This window comes from Nelumbo nucifera, chromosome 4 (assembly GCF_055504915.1).
Source record: "Nelumbo nucifera cultivar China Antique chromosome 4, China Antique-T2T, whole genome shotgun sequence".
Lineage (NCBI taxonomy): Eukaryota > Viridiplantae > Streptophyta > Magnoliopsida > Proteales > Nelumbonaceae > Nelumbo > Nelumbo nucifera.
The window spans coordinates 39,457,867-39,485,180 of NC_142652.1; the positions used below are offsets into that span (position 1 = coordinate 39,457,867).

General features: G+C 39.7%; 1 protein-coding gene across 1 annotated transcript; it reads left to right on the top strand.

The window, feature by feature from the left end:
* Nucleotides 1-471: 471 nt before the first annotated feature.
* Nucleotides 472-26,942, top strand: LOC104607239 (Ribosomal protein S5 family protein). The gene is made up of 9 exons (XM_010272814.3): nucleotides 472-641; nucleotides 803-1,381; nucleotides 1,656-2,185; nucleotides 23,454-23,504; nucleotides 23,768-23,875; nucleotides 26,017-26,112; nucleotides 26,321-26,419; nucleotides 26,494-26,553; nucleotides 26,647-26,942. The coding sequence occupies exons 2-9, from the start codon at nucleotides 841-843 to the stop codon at nucleotides 26,710-26,712; spliced, it is 1,551 nt and encodes a 516-aa protein (XP_010271116.1). The 5' UTR covers nucleotides 472-641; nucleotides 803-840; the 3' UTR covers nucleotides 26,713-26,942.
* The last annotated feature ends 372 nt before the right edge of the window (nucleotides 26,943-27,314 follow it).

Here is a 27,314-nt window from a genome sequence, read left to right on the forward strand (position 1 = left end):
CAAAGACTATACCTACATGCAACGCAACTAATTTACATTATCACTTCTTTTGCTTTATTATTATTTTTTGCATAGTTTAATTTCATATTTGTTATCATTAGCCCCTGCAACGCAAGTTACGCAAGGGCCCGCCCGCTGGTTTTGATTAGTTGTGATACATAAGATACCAATTTGAAGTCAATCAGCACGGCGCTTTTCTAGTGCCCAGTTAAATCGGAATTGGACCGGGATGGTTGATCATTTTTAGCACAATCCAGAAATTTCGAGCTTGGACCTCTAAGTTTGGTGTTCAGGCCCGGCCCATCTCGGATCTGGGCTATAGCCTTTATCACTGGTGACTGGTGCTAACTGCAAAGCCTGGCTTTGGTTCGACTCCGAATCTCCTGCCCATAAGAACTTCGGCTCGGCCCATGATCATCGTAGGTGGATCCATTTGATCCAACTATAAGGGGACCGAATTCGGGTCACCCTCAACTGAATGGAAATCGGAAAAATGGATACCGTTTGCAGCCTTCAGCCCTACTGGGCTCTATGACTACTGTGCTCGACTTGGCCGTAGAAGAGAGGAAGAATAGAGTGGGAGGACGCAGTGCCGTCGACGTCAAAGACCGCCGGCGGCGACGCTATTGGATGTGATAAAGGTAATTTCTCTTTCTCTCTCCCCTCTTCTTCTTCCGTTTGTTTTCTTTCTTTTAATCTGTTCTTGGTCGATACATATCGACTATTTCGACTTATATTGCTTCGTATCGCTGTGTTAAATATCCAAGCAAAAATGATCTCTTTCATTTCTGTCATGGTGTAGTGGAAGTCTTTCCTTTGGTTCTATACACTGTAACAACAATGGCCGCGGCAATAGCAATATCACAGAGAACTTGGTCCCGTTTCAGTGCTAATCAAGTCTTCCGAAGATCCATTATGCCTCTACTTAACCATTCTAGAACGAGTTCTTCTGTTCCCAAATTTCAGCCCCAGATTCTTCCTTCTCAGAGACCCATAGCAAATTCTTTTCCGGGATTTCCTTCATCTGATCACCGGTTCTTCTCCTCCGTTTCCTCGGTCTCCTCGGAGAGAGTGGTTCATGAGCTTCTCGCGGAAGTCGAGAGGGAGAAGCAAAGGGAGAGAGAGGAAAAGAAAAGGGCTGGCATAGAAGTCGATGACGACGAGGATGAAGAGGACTACATGGGTGTTGGGCCGCTGATTGAGAAGCTCGAGAAGGAGAGGTTGAAGGATACTGGAGACCTTAACATGTATGAAGAGCCCACAGATTCGGAGAGTGAGGACGATGAGAGGTTCTCACCTGATGCCGTGAAGAAGCGAGTGGATGAGTTTGAGAGGAAGTACAAGAGACATGAAGAACTACTCAAGAACTTCACCGAGGCGGGTAATGGGTTTTAATATCTATTCCTTACGTTAATCTTAGCTTGAATCATTCAACTGGTTTCTACAATTTGTGAGAACTAGCGCACATTCAGTGTCAAATTTCTTGTTTCTGGAATAACTGTGATTGATATTTCTTTATATAAATGGTGAGATTATATGTCATTGGATTGCCAATGCTCTTTTAACCCCCTTGAAATTTATTGATTTAAAAAACATGGGTTCCTTGTGTATTATTGTTGTGTTATTAGTAGATGACATGGGTGCCTTCTTGACAGAGACACTTGATGATGCATTCAAATGGATGAATAGAATTGACAAATTTGAACAGAAACATTTGCGACTTCCATTAGAGTACAGGGTTATTGGGGAGATGATGAACCGTCTGAAAGAAGCCACTGGAAAGGAGAGATTTATGCTTCTTCAAAAACTAAATAGGGCTATGAGGATGGTGGAATGGAAGGAGGCATATGATCCTAATAATCCTGCTAATTATGGAGTTATCCAGCATCAACAAGTAGGGCCCTCTGTTGAATTTCTAGAACATGCTGGATTTGAAAGAGAAAAGCAAATGATTCAAGGGGCTGAGTTGGGGGAAGATTCTGATGAAGACTTTAGTGATATAAAGGATAAAGATGATGTATTGTTGGAGAAACTTAATGCCATTGATAAGAAACTCGAAGAAAAGCTTGCAGAATTAGATCACACATTTGGGAAGAAGGGCAAGGTTCTAGAGGAGGAAATCAGAGACCTTGCAGAGGAGAGGAACTCATTGACTGAGAAGAAACGGAGGCCTCTTTACAGAAAGGTAAGTGAATATTTAAGGTTATACTTGATATTTGTATTGCTAACTATGTACCCAGATGCAACAAATATATGGTATTTGATATGAAATTTACACTAAAAAATGAAATATTTGATATGATATACCACCGTTGTACAGGTATCATAGATGGCTAAATTAATGAGTTGGAATTTGAGAAACACACAAATAACTTTGTTTGATGATTTGATAAATGTACAAGCATGATTTGAATCATTTGATGCAATTATTTTGTGCATCAGTTATTCTTTTTCCTTTTCTATAATTTGTTTGTTCTTCCCTGTGAGGCATTAAAATATTTAAGTTTTTTAGCTTTCCCTTTTTCTGTTTTGTTCTTCTTGTATTGGGCATTGAACAATTTCAGTTTTTTGTAGAATAGGACAAGAAGCCTGAAACATATAAACATTATTCCCTTCCCTATTTTTTCCTTCTTTTATGTTGTATGTGATTCATATGACTTCATGCATATCTTGTGTTCTGAATGTATAACAAAGCCATGTGGCTATAGATAGCTAGGGATTTACATTTACATATGAAAGGAATGTACATGAAGATGGTAGCTATCTTATGTAACCAACCATACAAACAGCAAGGACATGCTTGGATAGTGTACACTGTACATTTGAATGAGTCCCCCCTGCCCCAATTCATTTGAGAAGTATTGGTTATTGGAAGTCATGTTCATAGTTGGCCTTGACTTTTAGCAACTAGGTGCCCTTCTAGGCAACTAGGCACCCACCTAGGTGACAAAAATGACAAGGCGAGCACCTTTTATAATATCATTTATATTGCTGTATCTTATTAATGTATGTGTTAATACATTTTATTATATATATATATATCAACTATACTTTGTTTTATTGTTTTACTATTGAAATTTAAAAGATCAAAGGGTTTTGAGGAGAGAAAAAGAAAGAAAGAAAGAAAGAATAGAATTATAAAGAGGTTCTTTTTTTGTATTCTCTCTTTCTCTCTCTAATTAAATGAAACAAAAACTCCATCCTTGTTTTTTCTATTTTACTTTCCATCTTGAATATGTATCATATAAAGTTAATAACCTTCTTTAGCTGCTAATTGATATGAAATTTCTCTATTAAATCCTTATTATAGTAGTATTATATTTGAAAATAATGAAGGGAAAATTCTTGATAAGTACCCTGTACTTTGGGCCTAGTGTCACTTTGGTCCCAAAACTTTAAAACGCAACAATTCAGTTCTGAAACTTTTAAATTGCTTTGTCAATCCATTCAATTTCTGAGAATCCATTTAGGCGAGTTCTAATTCGATCATCAAGGTCGTGTTTTTTCTGCTCTTATAGGGTTTTGTTTGTTGAACTAGGTTTAGGCAATGACAGAGCTGGAGCATTGAAGAATGCGAAAATAATGGATAATCGATAGTTAGAAAAAAATGTGTACATCAATTTGAAGAGCAATGGATAATCAAATAAATTCGCTCTCACACCTTGGTTTGACTGGAAATGTAGTCCTTTAGGTTGATATTGTGCCTCTTGTTTGACTTCCCTTGGTGGTGTGTTGGGAGGGCTTGTTTTTGTGGTTCAGTAGTCATGGCCAAAGTAGTGAAATGCTGAAACCAGACATCGCGTGGACTATTTGATGCTTGTTTTGGATCATTTTAAAAGAAGAAAATGTGAGAAATTGCAGCTAGTGATTGAGACAGACAGGGCAAGAAGCATCGGGAACAGAAGTAGAACTGGTGGAGTAGGGGTGTCAATGGACCGGATTTGGGTTGGACTCCATCCAAATCAAAATCCATTTGGACGGATTGGATGGACCAATAAGACATATTGAATTTGGATGGACTGGACGAACCAATATGACATATTGGATTGGACCTGGTCCGTCCATAATGAATTTATATTGGATCGAGCCATCTGGTCCATTGATAGAAGATAAGAACATAGGTGTCAATGGACCAAGTTTGAGTTGAAACCAATCTAAATTAACAGGAATTTGAACAGATTGGACAGTCTCTTGATTGGTCCAAAATATTTATTGGACTAGATTGGACCAGGTCCATTTGTAATGGATTCACATTGGACTGGACCGGATTGGACCAAAACCAGTCCAATTGACACCCCTAGGTGGAGGAATAATTAGGAGGAAATTCTTTTTGGAATAGTTATTTGAGTGGTAATGGCTGAATAGTTTGGGAGATTACGCTTTTGATAATTTTGTTGGTGCCTTGGTGAATTTCCAAGTGGTGGCCATTGCGGTTTTTGTTTTTGTTTGTGTTGAGTTGGGCCGATTTCATGTTATTAGGCCCAGTCATTTATTTTTTATTTTTTAAGTTGTTAAGTTAGGAAGTTATTGGGCTTTAGGCCCATTAGTTTTTTATTTTTTAAGTTGTGACTGTTCAGCTACTTAAAGTAGCTGCCCTACTAAGGGCATTCTTGTATTCTTTCATTATTTTATTTTAAGTATATAAGTCAAAGAGGGGTTCGCGGCCAAATCTATTCTATTCTGGCTTCATCCCACTCTCTTTTCTCCTCTCTCTTTCTCTCTTGCTGAAACCTTTCAGTGTCTTCTACTTTTCTTCACAAAGTATACATCAGAATTAGTTATTAGCAACTTCTACTTGGTATCAGAGCAGGCCGAAGGTTTCTTGAGTTGCTCTATCGTTCAGCCCTAGATTGGCTGATTGCATGGTGATATGAAAGGCTGATTGAAGATCTCAAGTAAGCCCAGTTTTTGGATTTTTTGGTGTATCTGTTTTACCCTGTAGCTGGTCTAGCGTTTTCCATCAAATTCAGGAAGAACTGGAGAAAGGGGGAGAGTCCTGCTTTTGTAGGACCCTTCAATTTTGACCTAGGAAGTGGCACCCTAATTTTTTAGGGTTCCTTGGAGTTTGAAGAGGGCGGTTCAAGTCCTACCTTTTTTGGAGGTCTCTGGAGAGAGCGGCTGTCTCTTCTCTCTCTTCTCCTGTCCCGTAGAAAGGGAATCTTTTGTGGAAGGATCATTTGAGGTACCAGAAGGGTGTCTGTGGTACCTGAAGGGATTTATTTCATGTTCTTTCATCTTAAGTGACCTTTTAACCCTTTTTTGAGAATTATGGAGGGTAACGGAGTTGAAAACAAACCCGGGAGTGAAATGGGACCAGCGAGAGGAGGTGTCAGAGACCTTTTCGGGGCTGGGACCATCACTACAGTTAAGTTAGATGGTACAAACTATTTAGAATGGTCACAATCTGCAAAGATGGCCATCAGTGCTCGTGGGAAGTTGGGGTATATCATTGGTGAGGAAGTAAAGCTCGAGACTAACAGCTCCCGGTGGGTACAGGAAACTTATATGGTAATGACTTGGCTGTGCAATTTGATGCTGCCCCATATAAGTAATTTTTTTTTGTGGGCAAATACAGCTAAGGGAATATGGGATGGGGTTGCAAAAACCTACTCACAGAGTGAAAATGTTGCTATGATCTATCAGTTGAGGAATCAGATTATTGCTACCAAACAGGGAGATGGACCTATTTCTGTCTATTTTGTGGCCCTTAAAACCCTATGACAGGAGATTGACCATCTAGAGACAATTGTTTGGGAAACCACTAAGGATGTAGCTGTCTACAAGAAGCTCTTAGAGAAGTATAGTCTTTGAATTTCTTGCTGGTCTTAAATCCCGAATATGATATTGCAAGGTAGCATATCGTTTCCAGGGACAGTGTTACTCTCTCTCAAGCATATATGCCTTTGTATCAGGGGAAGAGAGTAGGAGGAATGTGATGATGAAGAATTCTGGTTTTGAATAATTAGCCATGGTCAGTACTATGAAACCTAAACAGAGTGGAGATCGGGGTGGCAGTGAAATCGGGAAGGAAAATAAGAAGGATTTGATTTGTGATTACTGTAAAAAGCCTAAATACACAAGAGATACTTGTTGGAAGCTTCATCCTCATCTTGTGCTGAATAGACTTAAAAACAAGAAGGGAAATGCTAACATGGCTGTCACTGGTGACGTACCTGGCCCCCCTACTACAACTACTTTGGAGTCTGTTGCAGTTGCTGCAGTGAGGGCCGAACTTGAGAGATATGGGCAGTTCCTAAGTCAGCGAGATACAGTCAACCCTAATCTAGTAACAGGTGGATAGCTAGGTACAGGTGGTTTTGGTGGTGGACATTCAACTTCCTTTGCTCATACAGGTAGTTCACATGCCACTGCAAACTATGTTTCTACTACAGGTAAGGAGGGACCTCATTGGATTATAGATTCTGGAGCCTTAGAGCACATGACCCATAGTTCCACTATTTTCTCTTCTTACCAACTCTGTTCTGGCAGAGATAGAGTCTCCACAGCCAATGGATCTCATGTTCCCATTGCTGGGAAGGGGTCTGTTAAGATTATTGATTCCATTTACCTACCTTCTGTCCTTCATGTTCTTCATGTTCTTCATGTTCCTAGATTGAGTACTAACGTGTTATCTGCTAGTAGTTTGATTAAGAACTTGAATCGCTCAGTGATTTTTTTTCCTGGCCATTGTGTTTTGCCGGATTTGGATTCAAAGAGGACCATTGGGAGTGGTCGTGAAGTGAATGGAATCTACCTCCTGGTTGTGCTTCCTCATCATCAGATTCATCATGTTAGTAGGGATATTGAGTCAGAGTCTGTGAGATTATGCTTTGGCATAATCGTTTGGTAATTTGTCTTTTTCTTCTTTGCGCTTCTTATTTCTAAAGCTATATGAGTCTGTTAATTTGTCCAGTTTAGAGTGTGAAGGTTGTCAGTTTGGAAAACATTGTAGACATTCCTTTAAAGATAGTAATAAAAGGTGTTCATCTACTTTTGATGTTATTCATTTTGATGTATGGGGACCATACCATGTTCTTTCTATGGGTGGTTATCGATATTTCCTTTTGTTTGTGGATGACTTTTCTCGGTATTCTTGGATTTACTTAATGAGATCTCGGGAAGAGGTACCATCCTTGGTTTGACAATTTCATCAGGTGGTGCTAACACAGTTTGGGGTATGAGTGAAGGTGTTCAGATCAGACAATGACAGGGAATATTTTGAAAAGAACCTTGCTTCGTATCTGTTAGAGTATGGAGTTATCCGTTAGAGCAGTTGTTCTTACAGTCCACAGTAGAATGGTGTTGCAGAGAGGAAGAACAAACACATCGTTGAGATTGCAAGAAGCATGATGATCACATCTACTGTTCCAGTTCGGTTTTGGGGTGATGCAGTTCTCACAGCAGTCTTCTTGATTAATAGGGTGCCCTCTCGTATGCTTGGATTCAGCACCCCATTCAACCTCCTTTTTCCTGAGGGGCAGATGTTTCACATTCCTCTCAGGGTTTTTGGGTGTGTTCGCTTTGCACATTTTCTTGGTCCTCATCGCTCGAAGCTCAATCCAAAGGGAAAGAAGTGTGCTTTTCTTGGGTATGCGGAAAATCAGAAAGGGTACTACTGCTATGATCCAGTCTCTGGGAGTCAGTATGTTACTATGGATGTCACCTTTTTTGAGTCCACATCCTTTTTCTTGAAGGATCCTTCTCAGGGGGAGTGTTTTGGAGAAGTGAGTGAGCAGTTTATTCCTCTTCTAGTTCCAGTTCATGTGTCCACTCCTGTGTTTGATCCTCCTATGTCACCTATCTTACCACCTCCCTTGCGTCCTGCTTCTCAGTGTTACTCACAACAACGACTTCATAGGGAGGTTGATTCCACTGCAGAAGAACTCACATCACTTCCTATCGGTTCCTTGGAGACTCCAGATTTAGTTGACATGGATTCAGGTATTCCTCTTGATCCCTCTAATGTTTCAGTTCCTATTGATTCTACTAATCCCATTACAGATGACCTGGACCTTCCTATTGCACTCAGAAAAGGGAAGAGAAAGCGTACTGCTCATTGTATTTCACAGTACTTATCCTACAGTGGACTTTCTCCTTCCTATCGAGCTTTCCTTTCTTTTCTTGACTCTATGTCTATACCCAAGGGTGTCAATGAGGCTCTCTCCAAACTTAAGTGGAAGACAACTATGCAGGAAGGCCTTAATTAAGAATCAAACATGGGAGATTGTGGATCTACCAAAGGGCAAGGAGATTGTTGGACAGATGGATTTATACAGTTAAATACAAGGTAGATGGAAGTATAGAAAGGTACAAGGCCTTGCAAAAGGGTACACTCAAACCTATGGCATTGATTACTTAGAGACCTTTGCACTGGTTGCAAAGATGACTTCTGTTTGGATCCTTCTCTCTCTTGTTGCCACATATTCTTGGCCCTTATTTCAATTTGATGTAAAAAATGCTTTTCTAAATGAAGATTTGCAAGAAGAAGTGTGATCTTCCTGCTGGTTTCTACAGTGATGTTGAAAAGGGGAAGGTATGCAGACTGAATAAGCCACTTTATGGTTTAAAATAGTCTCCTAGAGCATGGTTTGATAGGTTTAGGAAGGCCTCGATTGGTTTTGGCTACACTCAGATTCAATCAGACCATACTTTGTTTGTGAAGTGGAAGGGGTCCCTGGTGTCGGTCCTGATTGTTTATGTGGATGATATTGTTGTCACAGGAAATGACCTAAGTGAGATTGGTAGTTTGAAGTAGAATCTACACAGAGAATTTGAAATTAAGGATCTTGGGGAGCTGAGGTATTTCTTGGGCATTGAGGTTGCAAGATCAAAACATGGAATTTTTATTTCTCAAAGGAAGTATGTTCTAGACCTTCTACAAGAAACAGGGAAGCTTGGAACAAAGGCAGCCGGTACTCCTATTGATCAGAATCACAGAATTAATGCATCAGAAGGTGAGTTGGTAAAGGACATTGGGAGATATTAGAGACTTGTGGGGCGACTGCTATATTTATGTATGACAGGACCTGATATCTCCTATGTAGTGAGTGTGGTGAGTTAATACATGCATGCCCCAAGAGTCCAGCATTGGGAGGCTGTTGACAGGATTCTTGTTATCTAAAGGGACACCCAAGCAGAGGCATACTATTTGCTGACCATGGACAGTTGAAGCTAGAGGCTTATATAGATGTTGATTGGGTAGGATGCCTTGATGACAAGAGATCTACATTAGGAGTTTGCACTCTTGTTGGGGGTAATCTAGTCTCATGGAAAAGTAAGAAACAGACAGTTGTGGGAAGGTCAAGTGCAGAAGCTGAATACAGATCCATGGCACATGGAGTTTTATAGCTTCTCTGGATCTGCTCCTTATTAGGAGAGATTGGTGTTGAGGCAGAAGAACCTATGATGCTGTATTGTGAAAATTAGGCAGCAATTAACATTGCCCACAACCTAGTTCAGCATGACAGGACAAAGCACATTGAAGTGGATAGACATTTCATAAGAGAAAGGGTGAATTCAGGGGAAGTTTGTCTTCCATACATTGCTTCTGATTTGCAGCTTGCTGATGTTCTCACAAAAGGTGTTGCAAGGAACAGGTTGGAGCATGATCTATGCAAGTTGGGAATGTGTGACATTTACTCCCAACTTGAGGGGGAGTGTTGAGTTGGGCTGATTTCAAATTATTGGGCCTAGTTATTTATTTTTTATTTTTTAAATTGTTTAGTTAGGAAGTTATTGGGTTTTAGGCCCATTAGTTTATGTTTTTAAGTTGCGACTATTCAACTACTTAAAGTAGCCGCCCTACAAAGAGGGGTTAGCGGCCAGATCTATTCTATTCTGGCTTCATCCCACTCTCTTTTCTTCTTCTCTCTCTCTCTCTCTCTCTCTCTCTCTCTCTCTCTCTCGCTGAAACCTTTCAGTGTCTTCTACTTTTCTTCACAAAGTATACATCAGAATTAGTTATCAACAACTTCTACTGTTTGTTTGTTTGTTTTTTTTAAAGTGGGCTTCTTGGTTGGTTCCTTTGCCTCTAGGATGGTTTGGGTGTTTTTTGGATTAAAATTAAAAACTGGGAATTTATTAAAGTAATCAGAATATACAGTATAAATTTGGGCACTTGGAGGGTTGATAAAGAAAATTAGATGACACTTGAAGTGCATTTGTGTCTTTTTGCATACCAATTAATGGCTGGTTAACAATAGGTAGTGGATTGGCACATTTTGAAAGTTCGGGTACTGAATTGTCGCATTTTGAAGTTCGGGGACCAAAATGGCATTAGGCCCAAAGCACATGGTACTAATCAGGAATTTTCCCAATAATGAAATTAACATATGCAAATGATTTTTATCTTTTAGATGTGATGTTTTGCCACATTTTTAGAGGAAATTTAATGTTCTTAATAAAAGAAGTGCTATTTTTTTTTTTCAATTAATATACATGCTGAATGGTATATAAAACTAGGGAACTAGCCAAAAGTTAGTTTTTTTATATTATAAAATTTTTATCGCCTAGGTGACTAGGCAACTAGGTTCCCTAGTGTCGCCTAGAATTGCCTAGATGCCTTGAATACTATGGTCATGTTTAGACCATTATCCAGTTTGTAGGGTTTGAGCTTTGAAAAGATCATAATGATCAAAATGCAACTTAAGAGGTCAAGAGCAAGAAAGAGATTAAGAGCAAAGAGTGCTCCCAAAGGATGGTGAATTTTTTGACAATAGTTTTCTCTTGGGTGACTGGTGAGGGTAATGAAGAGATGTGGGTGGTTAGTTTGTCCTTGTTAATAGAGTATTCCCAAAGAATAGCAAATTTGGATGTACTTGGAGAAAACTTAATTTGTAGGAATCAATATGGAAATAGAAGCATATCCATAGAAGGTTTACCTAGTTGAATGAGCAGGTATTGGCAACCCATAGAAGGTTGGACAGATTCTTATTCCTAGGGGACTGGGTGGATTATGTGGGGGAAGTGGTGCAGGAGACCTTGATCTTAAGCATGTTGTCATAAACCCATACTATTAAGGAATTTTGTTGCTGAGATTGGAACTAGACCTTTCAAATTCTAAAATGTATTGTTGCATGAGCCAAAGTTTTCTAGAGTGGGCGGAGAAGTAACGAAATATGCACGTATAGGGTTCAATAAGGCTTGGGCTGGTTAGAAAGCTGTAGTTATTGAAGGAGGAGATTAAGAGTAGGAGATTAGAGGTCTTTGGGAGAATAGAGAATATGAAGGTGTTGGAGAAGATGGCAAAGCTAGATAGATTTGAAGAAGAAGGGGGTTTTTATGAGAGGCTCAATTGGAGAGGAAGGGTTTGGAAGGATAGTTGGAGAGAATAATATTAAGAGGGGAAAGGGAAATTTGGCTAAAAGAGGGGGATAAAAATACAACATATTTTCAAGCATTTGCAAATGCTAGAAGGAGGAGAAATCTTATTTCAAGAATCTAGGTGGGGCAAGATTTGGTGGATACTTGGGAGGAGATTCAAAGGAAGGTGGTAGATTTCTACAAGGGACTTTGTTCGGAAAATGGGTTGGAGTTGGGTGGCTCTAGGAGGGTTGGAGCCTAGAAAATTAAGTGATTTTTTAGCAAACTAGATAGAGAGGGAGATTGAGACTACAAAGATCAAAGAAGCCTTGAAGAGGACAAATGGGGATAAAGCCCTCGTACCAGATGTTTTTAATTTTAACTTTATAAAAGCCAGTTGGAGCTTCTTGGAAGAAGATTTTGTGTGGATGATCTAGGAGTTTTGTGATTTTAAAGAGTTAGACAGAAGAGCTAATGCTAGTTTTATTTCGTTAATTAAAAAAAAACGATAGGGTTGTGAATATAAAAGATTTCAGACCAATAAGTTTTTTGGCAGCCCTTATAAACTATTGGCTAAGGTGTTGTCTAGGAGGTTGAGGGGAATAATTCATGAGATGGTAGGAGAAACCTGAATGGCATTTGTGGAAGGAAGGCAAATTTTGGATGGGGTGCTTGTGGCTAGTGATAGATTCTAGACTTAGAAGCGGGAGACCTGATTTGGTGTGCAAGATTGATATTGAGAAAGCTTACGATCATGTGGAGTGGGGTTTCGTGGAGGAGATGTAAAGATTGATGGGATTTGGGGAAAAGTGGAGAAGCTAATGTATGCCAATGTCTCATCTATCTCCTTCTCTGTACTCCTTAAGGCTTCGTTTGGTTTGTGGGATGGGGATGAGAAAAAGGGAATATTCCAAAAAATTCCCTTTTCTCTTGTATTTTGAGGGAAATAGGGGGATGGGATGAGAAAAAACATGGGATGCGGGATCCCAAAATCGTGTAATCAGGATTGCACCAAAACAGTGCGACCCTAGTGAGAAATCTCGTGAAAATAACTTGGGCCTTTTCAAATAGAGCCTTTGAGAGATTCTTCTTCAACCTTTACTTGTCCCAATGGTCAGATCTCTGACGCTTTTTTTGGACATTTCGTTCAAAGTTAAGATCAGATCCATGGCTCAAGAGTGCCAAAACAACCGGAGTTTGTGAAATGGTTCAGCGGGATGAAGGGCTTTGGAGCGTTGCTGAGGGAGAAAAGGTTGAATCCGTGATTGATACCGCTGAAGATGTAAGTATTTCAGAGATCTTATTTCAGGTGACCAGCCCCGATGAATCCGCTATTACCTCGGGCGATGGTGACCAGCCCCGGTGGATCTTGTTTCAGGGAAGCAGGAGGGATGGTTACAGTGGACATAGTGGTGGGTATGATGGCAGGAGTATGGTTTTAACGGGGGTGGTGGCAAAGGCGGAAACGGTGGAGGCGGAAATGGTAGAAGAAGGTACTGTGAAGGCAGAGAAATGATGACGATGGCCATCTTCAAGCAGCACTTCGCAACAATGGACGCAACAAGTAGAGCTTCATTTCCTCTGCTCATCACGACGATGCCTATGAGATGGAAAAAATGAGGACGCAGAGGTGGACTCTGTTTTGTATTGGGCACTTTTCCTACTATTTTCCCTAGTAAAACCAAACATTGGAAAGTTAAATTTTTACACTTTCCAATCTCATCCCATCCCATCCCAACCCATCCCATCCCATCCTTTCCCATCCCACCCAAATCTTCCCACAAACCAAACAGAGCCTAATGGAGTTTCCTTGGAATTCTTTCAAGCATCCAAAGGGTTGTGGCATGGGGACTGAATTTCCCCTCTTTTGTTTGTTTTAATTATGGAGGTGCTGAATCTGCTTATGGATAAGGGTGCTCAGCTGGTTGGATGCCTTGGTGGACCAAGTGCTGAGTTTAAGGGGCATATTAGCCAACTTTGAAATGCTAGCTGGTTTGTAAGTTAAACTAGCAAAGAGCCTGTTAATTGGACTAATGGAGTGGGGGAAGTGAGGAGAGAGGGTTTGGAGTAGTTTGCTACTGTCCTTGAATGCTAGATTGGGGGGTTACGTTTTCTTTCTTTGGGTCTTTTGGTGGGGTCTAAGGCATCTGTAGTAGGGGTTTGGAGACCAATAGTAGAAAGGGTGGAGAGTAGGCTAGAGAGGTGGAAAGTAAAATAACTCTCTATGGGGGGCAGGATCACACTCAGTAGGAGTGTCCCTTCAAGTCTATTACCTTTCATTGTTTGAAGATTCCATCTATGCTGGCTGACAAGATAGAGAAATTATAGAGGGATATTCTTTCAAAAGGAGTTGGGGGTCATAAGAAGTTCCATTTAGTAAAGTGGGGAAAGGTGTGTAGATCAAAGGAAGGGGGTGAGCTGGGATTTAGAAGGGTAATAATCTTTAACAAAGCTCTCTTAGGTAAATAGCTGTGGAGCTTTGAGTTGGAGAATGGAGAGTGAGAGGGAGTCTCGTTGGCGGAGGGTAGTAGTTGGGAAATGTGGGATGGTGAGGATTGGGTGGAAATCGAGGGAGGTTTCAAATTCTTATGGGGTGAGTATTTGGAAAGGGATAATGTGATTCAACCAAGAATTCAGAGTATTGGTTAGTCTCAAGGTGGGAGATGTATTGATTTAAAAGGCACACCTCAGGCATGCCTAGGCACATAGGCGAGGCACATCTTAGGGTCCTAGGTGCAACATTTTCAAAAGGTGCACGCCTGATGTGCCTTGTGCTTCAGCCCAGGTGTGCGCCTTTTTAAATTCTTATGCTTTTTTGTTTTTTGTTTTGCTATTTTGAACCTAGTGGTTTGGTCAGGCCCTCGACCATGCCCCTTGAGGCAAGCCCAAACAAGTCTATGTTAGGGTTTTAAGTTCTTAATTCTCACAAAAAATAACGATTTTATAATTTTAATTGCCTTTTAAGAAGATATTTTATTAGGATGAATGAACGAACAACATTAGCAAACAGGGGGTTTATTAAGAATTTAAAACCCTAACATAGACTTGTTTGGGCTTGCCTCGAGGGGTGTGGTTGAGGGTGCATGGAATCAGGAAAGGAATGCAATATGTTTTATATCATATTAGCTACTTGAAGTAATGCAATTGAGGAAAAAAAGAGATTATGGGTTTTACATGCTTGAAAATGTTTTATATGTTTGATTTTATTTTTATATTTTCATTTGAGTATGCTTTACATGTTATGTTTATGTATTTTAATTTTAGATAATAGGTCTTTAAAAACATTTATTTAAAATTTAAAATTATAATTTATTATTATTATTATGTTTAATATTTTTTGATTTTATTTTGCATTTTTTGAATTTTTCGACATTCTTTTTGATTTTTTTGGCATTTTTTTATAATTTTTACACCATGCTTCAAGAAGGCATGCGCCTCGCCTTGCACTTTGTGCCTCGGGTGCAAATTGCCCCTTGTGCTTTTAAAACATTGAGATGGAACAAGGGTAAGATTTTGGGAGGATGAGTGGTGTGAAGTAGGGAAGCTGAGTGAGATGTTCCCAAGGTTATACAGGATGGCTGAACATGAAGTAAGGGTTGATCAGTGTTTTGAGGTGCGGGGTGATCAGGTAGTGTGGTGCCCTAAATTTAGAAGACTCTTGTTGGATCAGGAACTAGAAGAATGCATATTGCTGCTGGAAAGGCTTCAGCAAACAAAGGTTTCAACTTCTTCAAGCAAAGGGCTGTGGTGGAAAGAGAGTAGGGATGGACAGTTTATTGTGAAATCTTTCTATTTGGCTTTGGTAAGGGATCATCTGGACTCAGACTGAGTATAAGGTGTTTGGGGGAATCCTGTGTTCCTCCTAGAGTGGAAGCTTTTGCATGGTTGGTAGCTTTGGACAACATCCTAACTTCAGATCACTTAAAAAGTAGTGGTTTCAGTTTCAGCATGGTAAATTACTGTTACTTATGATGTTTGGATGAAGTGACTGTTTGCTACTTGTTCTACTCGTGTAAGAATGCAAATTTTATTCCTTCCTTTTTGGGGTCAGAGTATTTCAGCCAAGATCTACAGCAGAAATAATCTCTTACTGGCCTAGATTCAGAGGTGGCGGGAGAGCAAGGATAGTATGGAGCTGCATCCCATTTGTTTAATGCTGGGTCATTTGGAATGAAAGGAATAGGAGGTTGTTTGAGAATAAGTCCAAGAATATTGAAATGCTAGTGTCCTTGGTTGGAAAACTAGTGTTGGATTGGTTATTGGGGCTCCCAAATTTTGATAAGGTTAGTAGATCAGATTTGGGGGAGAACTTCTGGAATGTACTTGGATAACCAAGCTTGTAATGCTGAAGAGTTTTCTGTAAAGTAGTTCATAGTTGATTTGTATTGGTGGGGCATCACATCACCTTGACACCTCTCAGATTATAACTTTCCCTTTTAATGATTAATGAAATATTTCTTTTTACTCTTCAAAATAAAACCTTAAATATTTTATTGTGAAAGAAGTGGCATGGTATCTATATTTGTCAATGAAAGTATGTTTTGGATCTTCTCAAGGAGTCTCGGAAGCTAGGGGTGAAAGCTATTAGTACCCATATTGAGCCCAAACAAAGGATCTATGCTATAGATGGGGATTTGTTATTAGATCATGGTATGCATTAGAAGTTGATGGATAGGCTACTCTACCTTCATATGACTTGTTCTAATATTGCTTATGTAGTTAGTGTAGTGAGTCAGTATATGCATGTCCCACATAGATCCCATCTGGCTTCTGCAGTGAGGATTTTTGTATATTTGAAAGGGAATCTTGGCAAGAGGATACTATATTTACAGCATTCTGGTGTGAGGGTTGAGGTTTCTGCATATGCAGATTGGACTGGTTCTCTACATGATAGGAGATCGACATCAAGACAGTGCGCTTTTATTGTACAAGGCAATTTGGTGTCTTGGAAGAGTAAGAAGTAGGCTGTTCCTTTTTTTATTCATTTTTGTGCAGAGGCTGAGTATAGAGCTATGACCCATGGGGTGCCAAAGGCTATGTGGCTGTGGTCTTTACTTGATGAGTTGCAGATACCTATATTTTTTTTTTTGATAAATGAGAATAGTTTTATTAATTCAAATAACAACAATACAGTCAGCCTAGGAGGAGGCACGAGGTGTTACCACCCCCTAGGACTGAACCATAACCACTGAACATATACAAGCCTGAAGCACAATTATAAAGTGGCCCAAAACAGATCTCCCCTTGACACCCCTTGCTTGGCCAGAGAATCAAACATTGCATTTTCTGATCTGCTGACCCATTGAAACCTGTCTGACATATTTCTTGTCAGCCATTTAACTTTCTTTAACAGATCCCTGTAGCCCCAACAAGCTGTTTCTGGATTTGTCAACCAGCCCACTACTACCTTGGAATCCCTTCTACTATCAAATTATTCACTCCAATATGACTAGCCATCTGTATACTTTGTACTGCTGCTAGTATCTCTGTCCTTACGGAATCACCAACACCCACTGGTCCTGAAAATAAAGACAACATGTTACTGTCTTTGTCTCTCAGGATCCCTCCTATTCCAGATGGTCCTGGGTTACCTTGGCAGCTACCATCAAAATTCAATTTTACCACTTCATCTGGTGGGGATTTCCATTCAGCTTGTGATTTGTTCTTTGTGGAGACTATAGAAGCCATTACTGCCTAGTTCTCCTTAAGTCATCAAAGGAGTAATCTACCAACAAGTGTGAAGATTTCAGCCACGAGACTGTCCTTGTCAATATGCATTGCTTAATTTCAACAAGACTTCTTTCCTTTTCTTGAAATATTCTAGCATTTCTCTCCTCCCATGATGTCCACAAGGTAGCAGCTCTGAGACATTTCCACATTAGCTTCCCTCTTTTTGTTAATCTCCCAAAGGCAGCCGGAGTGAACAACAACTTTACTTTGGAAGGCAAGTTCCACCTGCACCCAAATAATGATATAGCCTAGTTCCAAATAATGGTAGCAAAAGAACACAATATCAGCAGATGGTTATAGTCTTCACCCTTCACTTTACACATAAAGCACCAATTTGGGGACAAACACAAGGTTTCTTCTTTTGCAAGTTTTCCACCGTATTGATCTTACCCAAATAGGCTTCCCAATAGAACACTGCTATTGTAGGAGTAATTGGCCTTGATTCGACCTCTTTAACAGGGACAACTTGAGAGGAGTGGTTAGAGCAAAGAAGTTCTTCATCCCTTAACCCTCTTTGAAACCCAAAATCCCAATTTAAAGCCAAAGGGCAAACTGGGGGGGGGGGGGGAAGAAACCATGAAATGGGTTTCTTTTTAAAGAGGGAGATGGAATAGAGAGAAGGAAAGCGCTCTTTTATGGGTTGAATGCTATCCCAAATATCTTCCCCAAAAACGATGGAGTTTCCAAAACAGGCATCATACCTTACAAATCTGAGGAACTTTGGGAGAATGCCAGAAATAGCCTTCCAAGGTATTGTGAGCAAAGCCCTTTGGGATACCCCCACATCCCAACCTGATTCAGAACAGTCATGGATACTCTTCACTACTTCATACCACAACCTCTCCCTCTCCAAGGGCCACCTCCAAAGCCACCTACCTAAAAGAGCTTCATTTTTACTCACCACATTCCCTAAGCCTAGGCCTCTTTTTTTGCTTCGACTCACCACCTCCCACCTAATCAAGTGATATTTTTTCTCTTCCCCAGGTTCCCATAAGAAGTCCCTCATCAGTTTTTCCAACCTCTTTGCCTCCCTTTTAGGAATTCTAAAGACTGACAGGAAGTATAAAAGCAAGTTGGCTAAAGTTGCTTTAATCAAAGTAACTCTACCCCCCAAGGAAATATAGTTCCTCTTCCAAGCTGCCAATCTTTTTTCGAAATTTTCCCCCACCGGGTTCTAGAACCTACTTTCCTTTGGATTTGCGCCTAAGGGAAGTCCTAGGTAGGATAGAGGCCACTAAGACCAAGTGCATTCTAACACGGCTGCTATAGACTCCATCTCCTCTCTGTTTAAATGTATTCCCACAAAACAACTTTTCTCAAGATTTATTTTCAAATTTGAGGCCCCCTCAAAGTGAATTATCAAATCCTTCAAATTCCTTACCTCCATCTGATCACAACCTTCACAAAAGATTATAATGTCATATGCAAATTGAAGATGGGTTACTGAAACTCTATCTCTACCTATTCTCCACCCTTTTCAGGATCCGACTCTATCCGCTTATGAGAGGAGTCTACTGAAAGCATCAACAACTAAAGTGAATAGGAAAGGTGACATGGAATCACTTTGTCTCAGACATTCATTTGCACCATCTATCCCCAAACACACACTTTTTTAGCACAAGTAATAAGAATCCCCAATCCACTAGGTCGTAGGCTTTTTCAAGATCTAGTTTACAAACATAACCTTTACAACCTGATCTCCTCATCTCCTCCACACATTCATTTGCTAATAGAATCTGGTCTATTATTTGTCTCCCCTGAACAAAAGCTCCTTGGGCTTGGCTGATAAGACAAGGAAGCACCTTTTTAATCCTCAAAGATAAGACCTTAGCCACAATCTTGTATACACTAGTCACCAGACTAATAGGTCTATAGTCCATTGGATGCTTGGCCTTTTTCTTTTTGGGAATTAAGGCTAAAAAGTAGCATTAATTCCACGACTAATTACTGAATTATCCTCAAATTCCTTGAAGACCTCAATCAAATCTTCTTTGACTATGTCCCAACAATCTTGAAAGAAAGCCATTGTATAATCGTCTGGCCTTGGTGCTTTAGATCGGTTCATGGAGAAAACAACTTTTCTAATTTCTTCCTCGAAATTCCTTTTCAGCCAATTTCTACTCTCTTATGGAAGCCTCTGCCAAGTCACACCTTCCAACTCCACTCTAGGATCTAGGGGCCTCCTTAAGATGGATTTGAAATGGTCAACAAAACAATTGGCTATCCTCTCTTGGGAATCAAGGACTATTCCATCCACTTCCAATTTGAAAACTAGGTTTTTCCTTCTCCTTCCATTGGCTAGTTCATGAAAAAATTTAGTGTTCCCGTCTCCTTTCTTGAGCCACCTACATCTAGACTTCTGTCTCCAAGAAACTTCTTCTCTCAAAATGACTTCATCTAACTCTCTTTTTAGTTTCCATCTCCGATTTCTATCTTGAGAGTTTATGACTCTTGGGATTCCTTCGCATCTAATTCCTCTATTTGGGTCATCAAAGAGGATTTCATTTCTTCTATTCTCCCAAAATGCTCCCTATTCCAGTCATTTAGATGTGCTCTTAAACTTTTTAGTTTTTTATGAAATCTCACCCCTTTCCACTTCACTCCCCTTGGGTCTTCTCTCCACCATTTTTCAACCTTCTTCACGAAATCTGGGTTATTCAGCCACCATTTCTCAACCTTCTTCACGAAATCTGGGTTATTCAGCCAACATTTCTCAACCTAAAGGGTTGGGGTCCTTGCTTAAACGTCTCTTATCCTAAGCCAATGGGGCAATGGTCAGATGTGGCTCTAGGTAGAGCTCTTGTTATCAAGTTCTCCCACTTGTTTTCCCGGATTTCATTAAAAAGGAACCTATCTAACTTGGAGCAGGTTGGTGTCTCCTGAAAGTTGGACCAAGTATAGAGAGCTTGCAGCAATGGGAGTTCCTTCAGCTCAGTTATTAATGAAGTCGTTGAACCTTTGTATTCTGGTTGTAATGACCTGTTGGGGATTATTTGATTCATTCGTAAATCGAATTACATTGAAATACTGCCCCCCCCCCCCCCCCCCAAAGCACCACGGACCATCCCAAAGCCCTTGAATCTCATAAAGTTCTTCCCAAAAATCACTCATTCCTCTATAATTGCTTGGTCCATACACATTAGTTAGTGCTTGAGTAAATCCATCCTCTACCATCCTGAATTTTTATGACACTGAAAAATTACCTATTAGCTCCTCCAAAATCTCCACCGTATCCTCTCTCCACCCTCAAGAAGGTGCTGAAACCCAACTTATTCCTCTAGATTTCCAAATGCTTCTTGCCCATCTTTTATCAATATCAGTTAATTTGGTCTCTTGTAGCATCACTATATCCGGCCTTTCCCTTCTAAGGAGGTCCTTAATTAGCTTTCTTTTCCTGGCACTCCCCAGTCCCCTCACATTCTAACTGATGATTTCATGGGGATAAGAGAATTGGCATCCCCCTCTGAGATCAGGCCCCTACTTGGAGGCTTTCCTTCTCTCCCCTCTTCCGCTAAATTCTAAATCTCCTTCTATATCTGAGATCAACCTTTCCACCTCTGATATTTTCTTCTCCCTTCGGTTGTTTATTGTTCCAGATCTACTTAAGACTGCTTTTATTATGATCCGCCTTTCCACTATTCCTTGATTTTCCTCTTAAGATTCCTCTGTTTGCCTATACTCCTCAAGGAGAACACAAATCTGTCCCCAAATCCTCTCTAATTCCTCCTCCTGCATCTTTCCCAGGATTGATTCATCCCCAACTTTTTTGCTACTTTGAAACCCTGTTTTTACTAAAACTTCTTGAGCCTCATATTTTCCTGCCGCTTCCTCTTTTTTCTTGTATTCCTCCAAATACATACAGACCTGATCCCAATTCTTCTCTAACTCCTCTTCCTGGGATTTTCTTTTTCTCACCTCTCCCTCTTGTTCTTTGCCCTCCCTGTCCTCGCTTAAATCCTTTCCATCCATGGCTGCCGATTCAAGTTGAGCTGCATAGGTATCTGTTCTAGGCACAAAACCCACATCAGTATCAGAAAACAAATTAACAATATTACCTGAAAGGTTGTGGGAAGGGGGCAATGACTCTTGAGAGACAACACGTGGGGGCAAGGTCACGACTAATCCTTCCAAAAGAAGTGACTGCAGGTTTCCATTGTATTCAATCAATGTTGTTTTAGTCCTTGCATCAGAATCTGCCTTTAGGTGTTGTCCCCTGATTGATGACTCTGTGATCAGTGACCGAGATGTGCCTTGTTTTTCTAGTCCTCTATCAGTGTCGTACTGCTCTAGCAAACTGGGAGCATATTTAGGAACCGGTATCCCCTGCCTCTCCTCTATAATAGCTGCTGTAAACACCATTTCCTTGGATAAAGAGAGCAGTTGATAATGCTTCTTCTGAGCTGAGTCTGTAATTTCAAAGTCATCATTTTCCAAAAATAACAGCTCGGTGTGTAAGCTCTCAACAATACTGAGTTATTTTTTTTTTAATCCACACTTCTGATACTTGAGGAGCCTTCCAAATCTGATTCTGAACTACTTTCTTCCTCTGTCGCACAGTCTTCAAAAAAGTCCGTAACAACCTGATTTACCGTCTTTGGAATGAAACAACACCCTGTTTCCACTGTCATTGGGTGCTTCTTGGACCTTGGGTTGCGCCGTTCCGGGGAGTTGACTTTTTTCTTAGAGCTTGGAGCCCATGCCCAGTTCTGAAATGCCTCTCCACTGCAGCTGAGTTTCTTTCCTGCGTGCGATGGTTGCGTCTTGCTCGAGGGGGACGATGATATACCAACTTTTTTGTCTATCATCACCCCTTTCCCTTAGGTCACGTGCCCACCTAAAGAGGCACATGATTTGTTAATGCTTGGGTCCACCTGTTTTAAAACAGTCAGCCCAGTCATAGTAAGAGGCCTGATAATTTCAGATGGGCCTAGGCCCAATTCCCCAACCTCTTTACCAGTCACGTGTCTACTTAAAGCTTCATGTGACCGGCCTCGGTTTGTGGCCCCTTGTTCTTTATTGTAACAACCAGGCAGCAATCAATATTGCACATAATCTGGTACAGCATGATAGGGCAAGATATATGTAAGCAGATCAGAATTTCACAAGGGATAAGATTCTTAGTGGTTATGTATGTCTTCCATTTGTTAAGACAGACCAACAACTGGCGGACATATTTAGGAAAGGGTTTCCCACAGTCCACTATTGAGCACACTTGGCAAGCTGGGCATGATTGACATCTATGTTCAGCTTGAGGGGGACTGTTGAAACATGGCCCTTATTTTTTTGGTTACTTATTTGGGATGATTATGATGAGCCTGTTGGGCCACATATATTAATTGTTTTTATGCCTTTCTTGTTCTGCTGTCTACTAGGGGTAGCCATGTCTTTTTATACATATTTACAAAGTAAGAAAGATTAAAATATAATGGGGTGGCACTTAAGCCCCACAATCGCTTTCTCTCTAAGCACTTCTCTTCCCTCTTACTTTTTCTCTTTTTCTCTTGGTACAGAGCAGTTGTTTTTTTTTTTTTTTTTGGTAATTTGGTACGGAGCAGATTCTCCTCTTTTATTTGTTTATTTATTTCTTCTTACAAATATTCAAGATTTTCTGCTAGTTCAATCTACAAGTCATTGTCCCATAGAAAATTTGCAATTCTTAGTGTTTTCACTTAAGATCTTTCTAACCTCTCATAACCATTCCCTTTCATCTTATTTATCAAAAAAAAAAAAAAAACCATTCCCTTTCATCCTAACGTAGAATCTTTCCTAGCCCATCTTTATCCTCCTAGATTGATCCTTTGGCCATTTGAGTCCCAAAAAAATTGATATCGGAGCAGTTGGTCCTACATCACTAGTACATGTTATTGTTAATCACATGAATCATGCATCAGTGTTCAAACATCAGATCCTGTCTTGACACTCAGTACTGCAATATATAGAAATGGGAACATTAGGCTTCAACCTTTTCTTGATGCATACAACAATATCCTACAGTGAGTTTTTTTGCCTTTCTCTTCTTCAGCATAATAAGCTGGGAGACCACATTCTCTGTTCTTTTATTGGAAATGGTAATTTCATTAATGAAACAATTAAAGTACACTGTCAACCACCCAAGTCAAGGGTTCTGTTCTTTCCTTTGGCACAAAGAAAAAAGTTAATGTTTAGCTCCAATAACTTTAATTCAATCTATCCTAATGGAAGGAATGAGATTTAACAGATTTTGTGATACTGAGTTCCTTGGATAGATATGTATCATTGGCAAAGTTGTTTTCTTTTTGATATCTATTCCTATTTTTTAATCTTTGCTCCTGTGTATTTGCACCTGAACTTGTGGAATTATCGAGTTATAATTTATATCCATTTTCTTTCATAAGGGTTTTCAGTGTTCATCATTTACATTTTTTCCTCCTGAATGATGGCAGGGTTTTGATGTCAAGCTAATTGATGTTAACCGGACATGTAAAGTTACAAAGGTACCATTATTTTGGAATATCTCCAGGCTTTGAGATTAATTCGGTCATTATGAGCTTCCTACAGAACCACCCATTCATAGAAAAAGAATTATTGCAGGGCAAGGTCTTATCTTTAACTTGAAAATAGGGTGGGAAAAGAAACACAGAGAGTTGATTTGGACTCCAAACTAAGTTGCCACATGGAATATTCTTGAGTTGTTTAGGGAGCTTCACCAAATGGCTTAACTAGCAAATATTTTCCTTGTCTTCACTTTGTGTTTCAGGGGGGACAAGTGATCAAGTACACTGCAATGTTGGCTTGTGGGAACTATCATGGTGTAGTAGGTTTTGCAAAAGCAAAAGGCCCAGCAGTTCCTATCGCCCTTCAAAAGGTATCTACTTTAATCCATATGATTATGTAGTTATATTTTGTCAGGATTGAGTTTGTTATCAGTCAGCAATGCTTGCTGCTGAATTTAGATTTTCTTAATGTTATGATGCACCATTCGTTTTTTCTCATCTAGATGTAAAACTTTGGAGTTGTCAAAACGAAACAATTTTGTTTATCACTTTACTCTTATCAATCTATGAGTCTGGTGGGTAGGGGTGCAAGTCGGGTAACCGACTTGAAGAATTTACACAGCATCATGCCCGGGCCCTTGGGCGAGGCCCATTCAAATTTTTAGTAAATGCTCAAATTAAGCCCACCCAAGTTGCAGCTGTACTGGCAGGTAGATTGGTTTATTTAGTATTTAGTTGATTGTTCATCTATTTTGTTTTTTTTTTTTTTAATGGGAAAAGGTTAAAGCTAGAATTAAATTACTCTTATACAAAGAAAATGTACAGGTATAGACGATAAGCTATACCGTGGAAACTGAAGCAGCCTCAAAGTCAAAGTCAGAAATTTAGAATATTTATGAAATACTAACATCTTTGGGCGGAAAAGGAAATCATGTAAAGAGTAGGACTAAAATCTGATTCTTTTATTTCCTTTAAAATGGATGTGCATTGTTGTCGTTCCAACAGTTTTCCCAAAAACCATTCTCAGGTAGCCAGGTGCTGCTTTTGTTGTTGAGGTTCTGAACATCCATCCTTCCATTGAGGCAACAACGTGATTGTGAATATATACTGGACCTTTCTAACCTTGATCTTGTAGGTCCCTAAATATTATACCTTGAGTCTCTGGCCTTGCTGCATCATCATGTCTGTATTTGGCGTCTTAAAGCCACTCCAGCAGTCCAACTAAGTTAAATCCTATCCATTGGATTTTGGTACTAATATCTTATATCAAGCTTCCGAGAAAGGTCACTATGCAATGCTGGTCCCAGCTATTTGGGGTCTTGGGAGGGTTCAACTGGATACAGATCGTACCTTTGACAGTTTTTTTTTTCCTCACACAGTGGCCGCTCTCAGACTGGAACCTACATTCTCACACCAAGCAATGACTCCTTTTTTTATTAGTAATCATTTCGTTTCATTAAGATTAATTAGAAAATATTACAGTTAGAGGAGTGACGAATCCAGGGGCTGTCTAAGAAAGTAAAGTTATGCTGGACTTCCATTCCTCTGGCAATTCTGTGGGCTGTGTGGTCAGAAAGGATCAATAGGATTTTTGAGAAAAAATCTGCTACTGAAGCCGAGGTCATTAACTTGGCAATAGAGGTTTTGAGAAGTTGGATGTCTATACATACTGTTTTTAGAGATAGTATTTCTGATTATACTTTTTTGAGGATGGCCTTCTTTTGAGGTCCTTCATTTTGTACAGCTTCTCATTGTACAGAGGATCTTTTATTAATACATCATACTTTACCCTTTTTCAAAAAAAAAAAACAAAAAACAAAAAACCCAAAACAGTTGATCCCTATACACACCTTGTTTTGCCAAAGTGTTGCCATCATATTTGCTATTCTCTTTACCCATCTAACTGTTGCCCCTAATTCCTTTGCTATGTTTTTAGTTTCTTGTATAAGATATCTATGGATCCACATACCCGGACTGCTGTTGCTATCCATGAAATTAATTTCCCAATGAACTTCCATCAAAGTTAAGTTTGATTTTTTTAATGGAGGGGATTCCAATCCATTATTACTTTGTCTTTCACAGTGGAGGAGCTTGTTACTTCATACCACACCCTCATGATATCAGCTACTGTCACCATTTGAAATGTTTCCAAACTTTTTACCCAATGCGCTGTTTTTGTCTTTATACTCTCTATAATGTCTTCTTGGGTCCTGTACCTTCAATATTCTTTCATTTCGTTCTTCCCAAATTGTCCAGACAGTTGCTGCCTTGACTGCCTTCCATAACAATCTTCCCCTCTTTTTTGTTTGTCAGAAGAAGAAAGATTGGGCTGAACAGGTTTCTTCATATATCTAGTTACCGATTTTCTGATAAAAAATGCCAATTTTTCTTAAAATTCATATCCTTGATAAATGTTTCCAGAATCCCCACTATGTAAAGGACATGAGGAGCATGTGATTGCACATGCACTTTTGTTTTTCTATTGGATTACTAAATGATTTTTTGATTACAGGCGTATGAGAAATGCTTCCAGAATCTCCATTATGTAGATCGACATGAGGAGCATACAATTGCACATGCAATAATGACAAAATATAAGAAAACCAAGGTAAGTAGTTCCCACTTGTTTCTGAAAGATCTTTCTCCTTTTTATTTTCTTACGAGTTGTAGGTCTTACTATCATTCTCCATCATCAGACATTTAGCCTTTCAGGACTATCAGTCATTGTGTTGGTCAATTTTTCACTTGTTTTCCACCCTTCTTGCAATATTGGCTGTGAACTTACTTTGTTGTTTTATGTTCTTTTCTTTTCTTAGCTGTATCTGTGGCCAGCTCCAACAAGAACAGGAATGAAAGCAGGCAGAACTGTCCAAACAATTTTAAATTTAGCTGGCTTTAAAAATGTGAAGTCTAAGGTAATTGACCACCAAATTGATCCCTGTGGTGCACATACTTGGATATTGTATGATATGAGCTTCCTTCTTTGTAGGTTATTGGCTCCAGGAATCCTCATAACACAGTTAAAGCCTTGTTTAAAGCTCTTAATGCTGTAAGTATGATAGGAGCTAGTACTTAAATCATGTATGGGGTTGCTGATTTCTCTTTTTTTGACGGCTGCTTCTTTTGTTTACCCCCTCTGCAGATTGAAACTCCCAAGGATGTTCAGGAGAAGTTTGGCAGAACTGTTGTGGAGTCATATTTGCTTTAATTGATGCTCTTTGCTTGTGTTACATCAGGCTGACCCTCAGTGCTCTCTGTTTTTGTTTTCTTACGAGTACAGAGGCTGTTTCCCATCCCAGTGTTTAGTTATTGTTTAGATGACTAATGAAGCATTTGGCCATTTTTGTCTGAGGGTCTTATTTGTTTATGTATTATTTATTATCCCTCTTAAGCTTCTCTTTCAAAAGTACTAAGGTTGTTTTTTGGTTTTACAGAAAATAAGAGAACAGAGAATAGGTCTCAAAACTCAACAGTAAAAAAGGTAAAAAAAACAAAGGAAAAATCAACAATGTTTGGTGAATTAGTTTTTCCCCGTCTTGTGAGATAAAAAGAAGGAAAACCCATGCTGGTTGACATTTTGCCATTATTTCTTCGCGTCTTTCAAGGGTATTGACACTTTTGGATGTGATGGGATCTGCTCCTCACAGATGAGCGCCTCACAGGCACATCACTGTGCATTGGGAATATCTCCCGTGAATATTCATGTGCGAGTGAGGTGCCAGGTGTGAGGTGATATAGGGCTTATCTTCTTATGAGTTTTCAACTTTCAAGGCAGGCAGTGCATTGACATAGGTAGAAATGGAATGATCT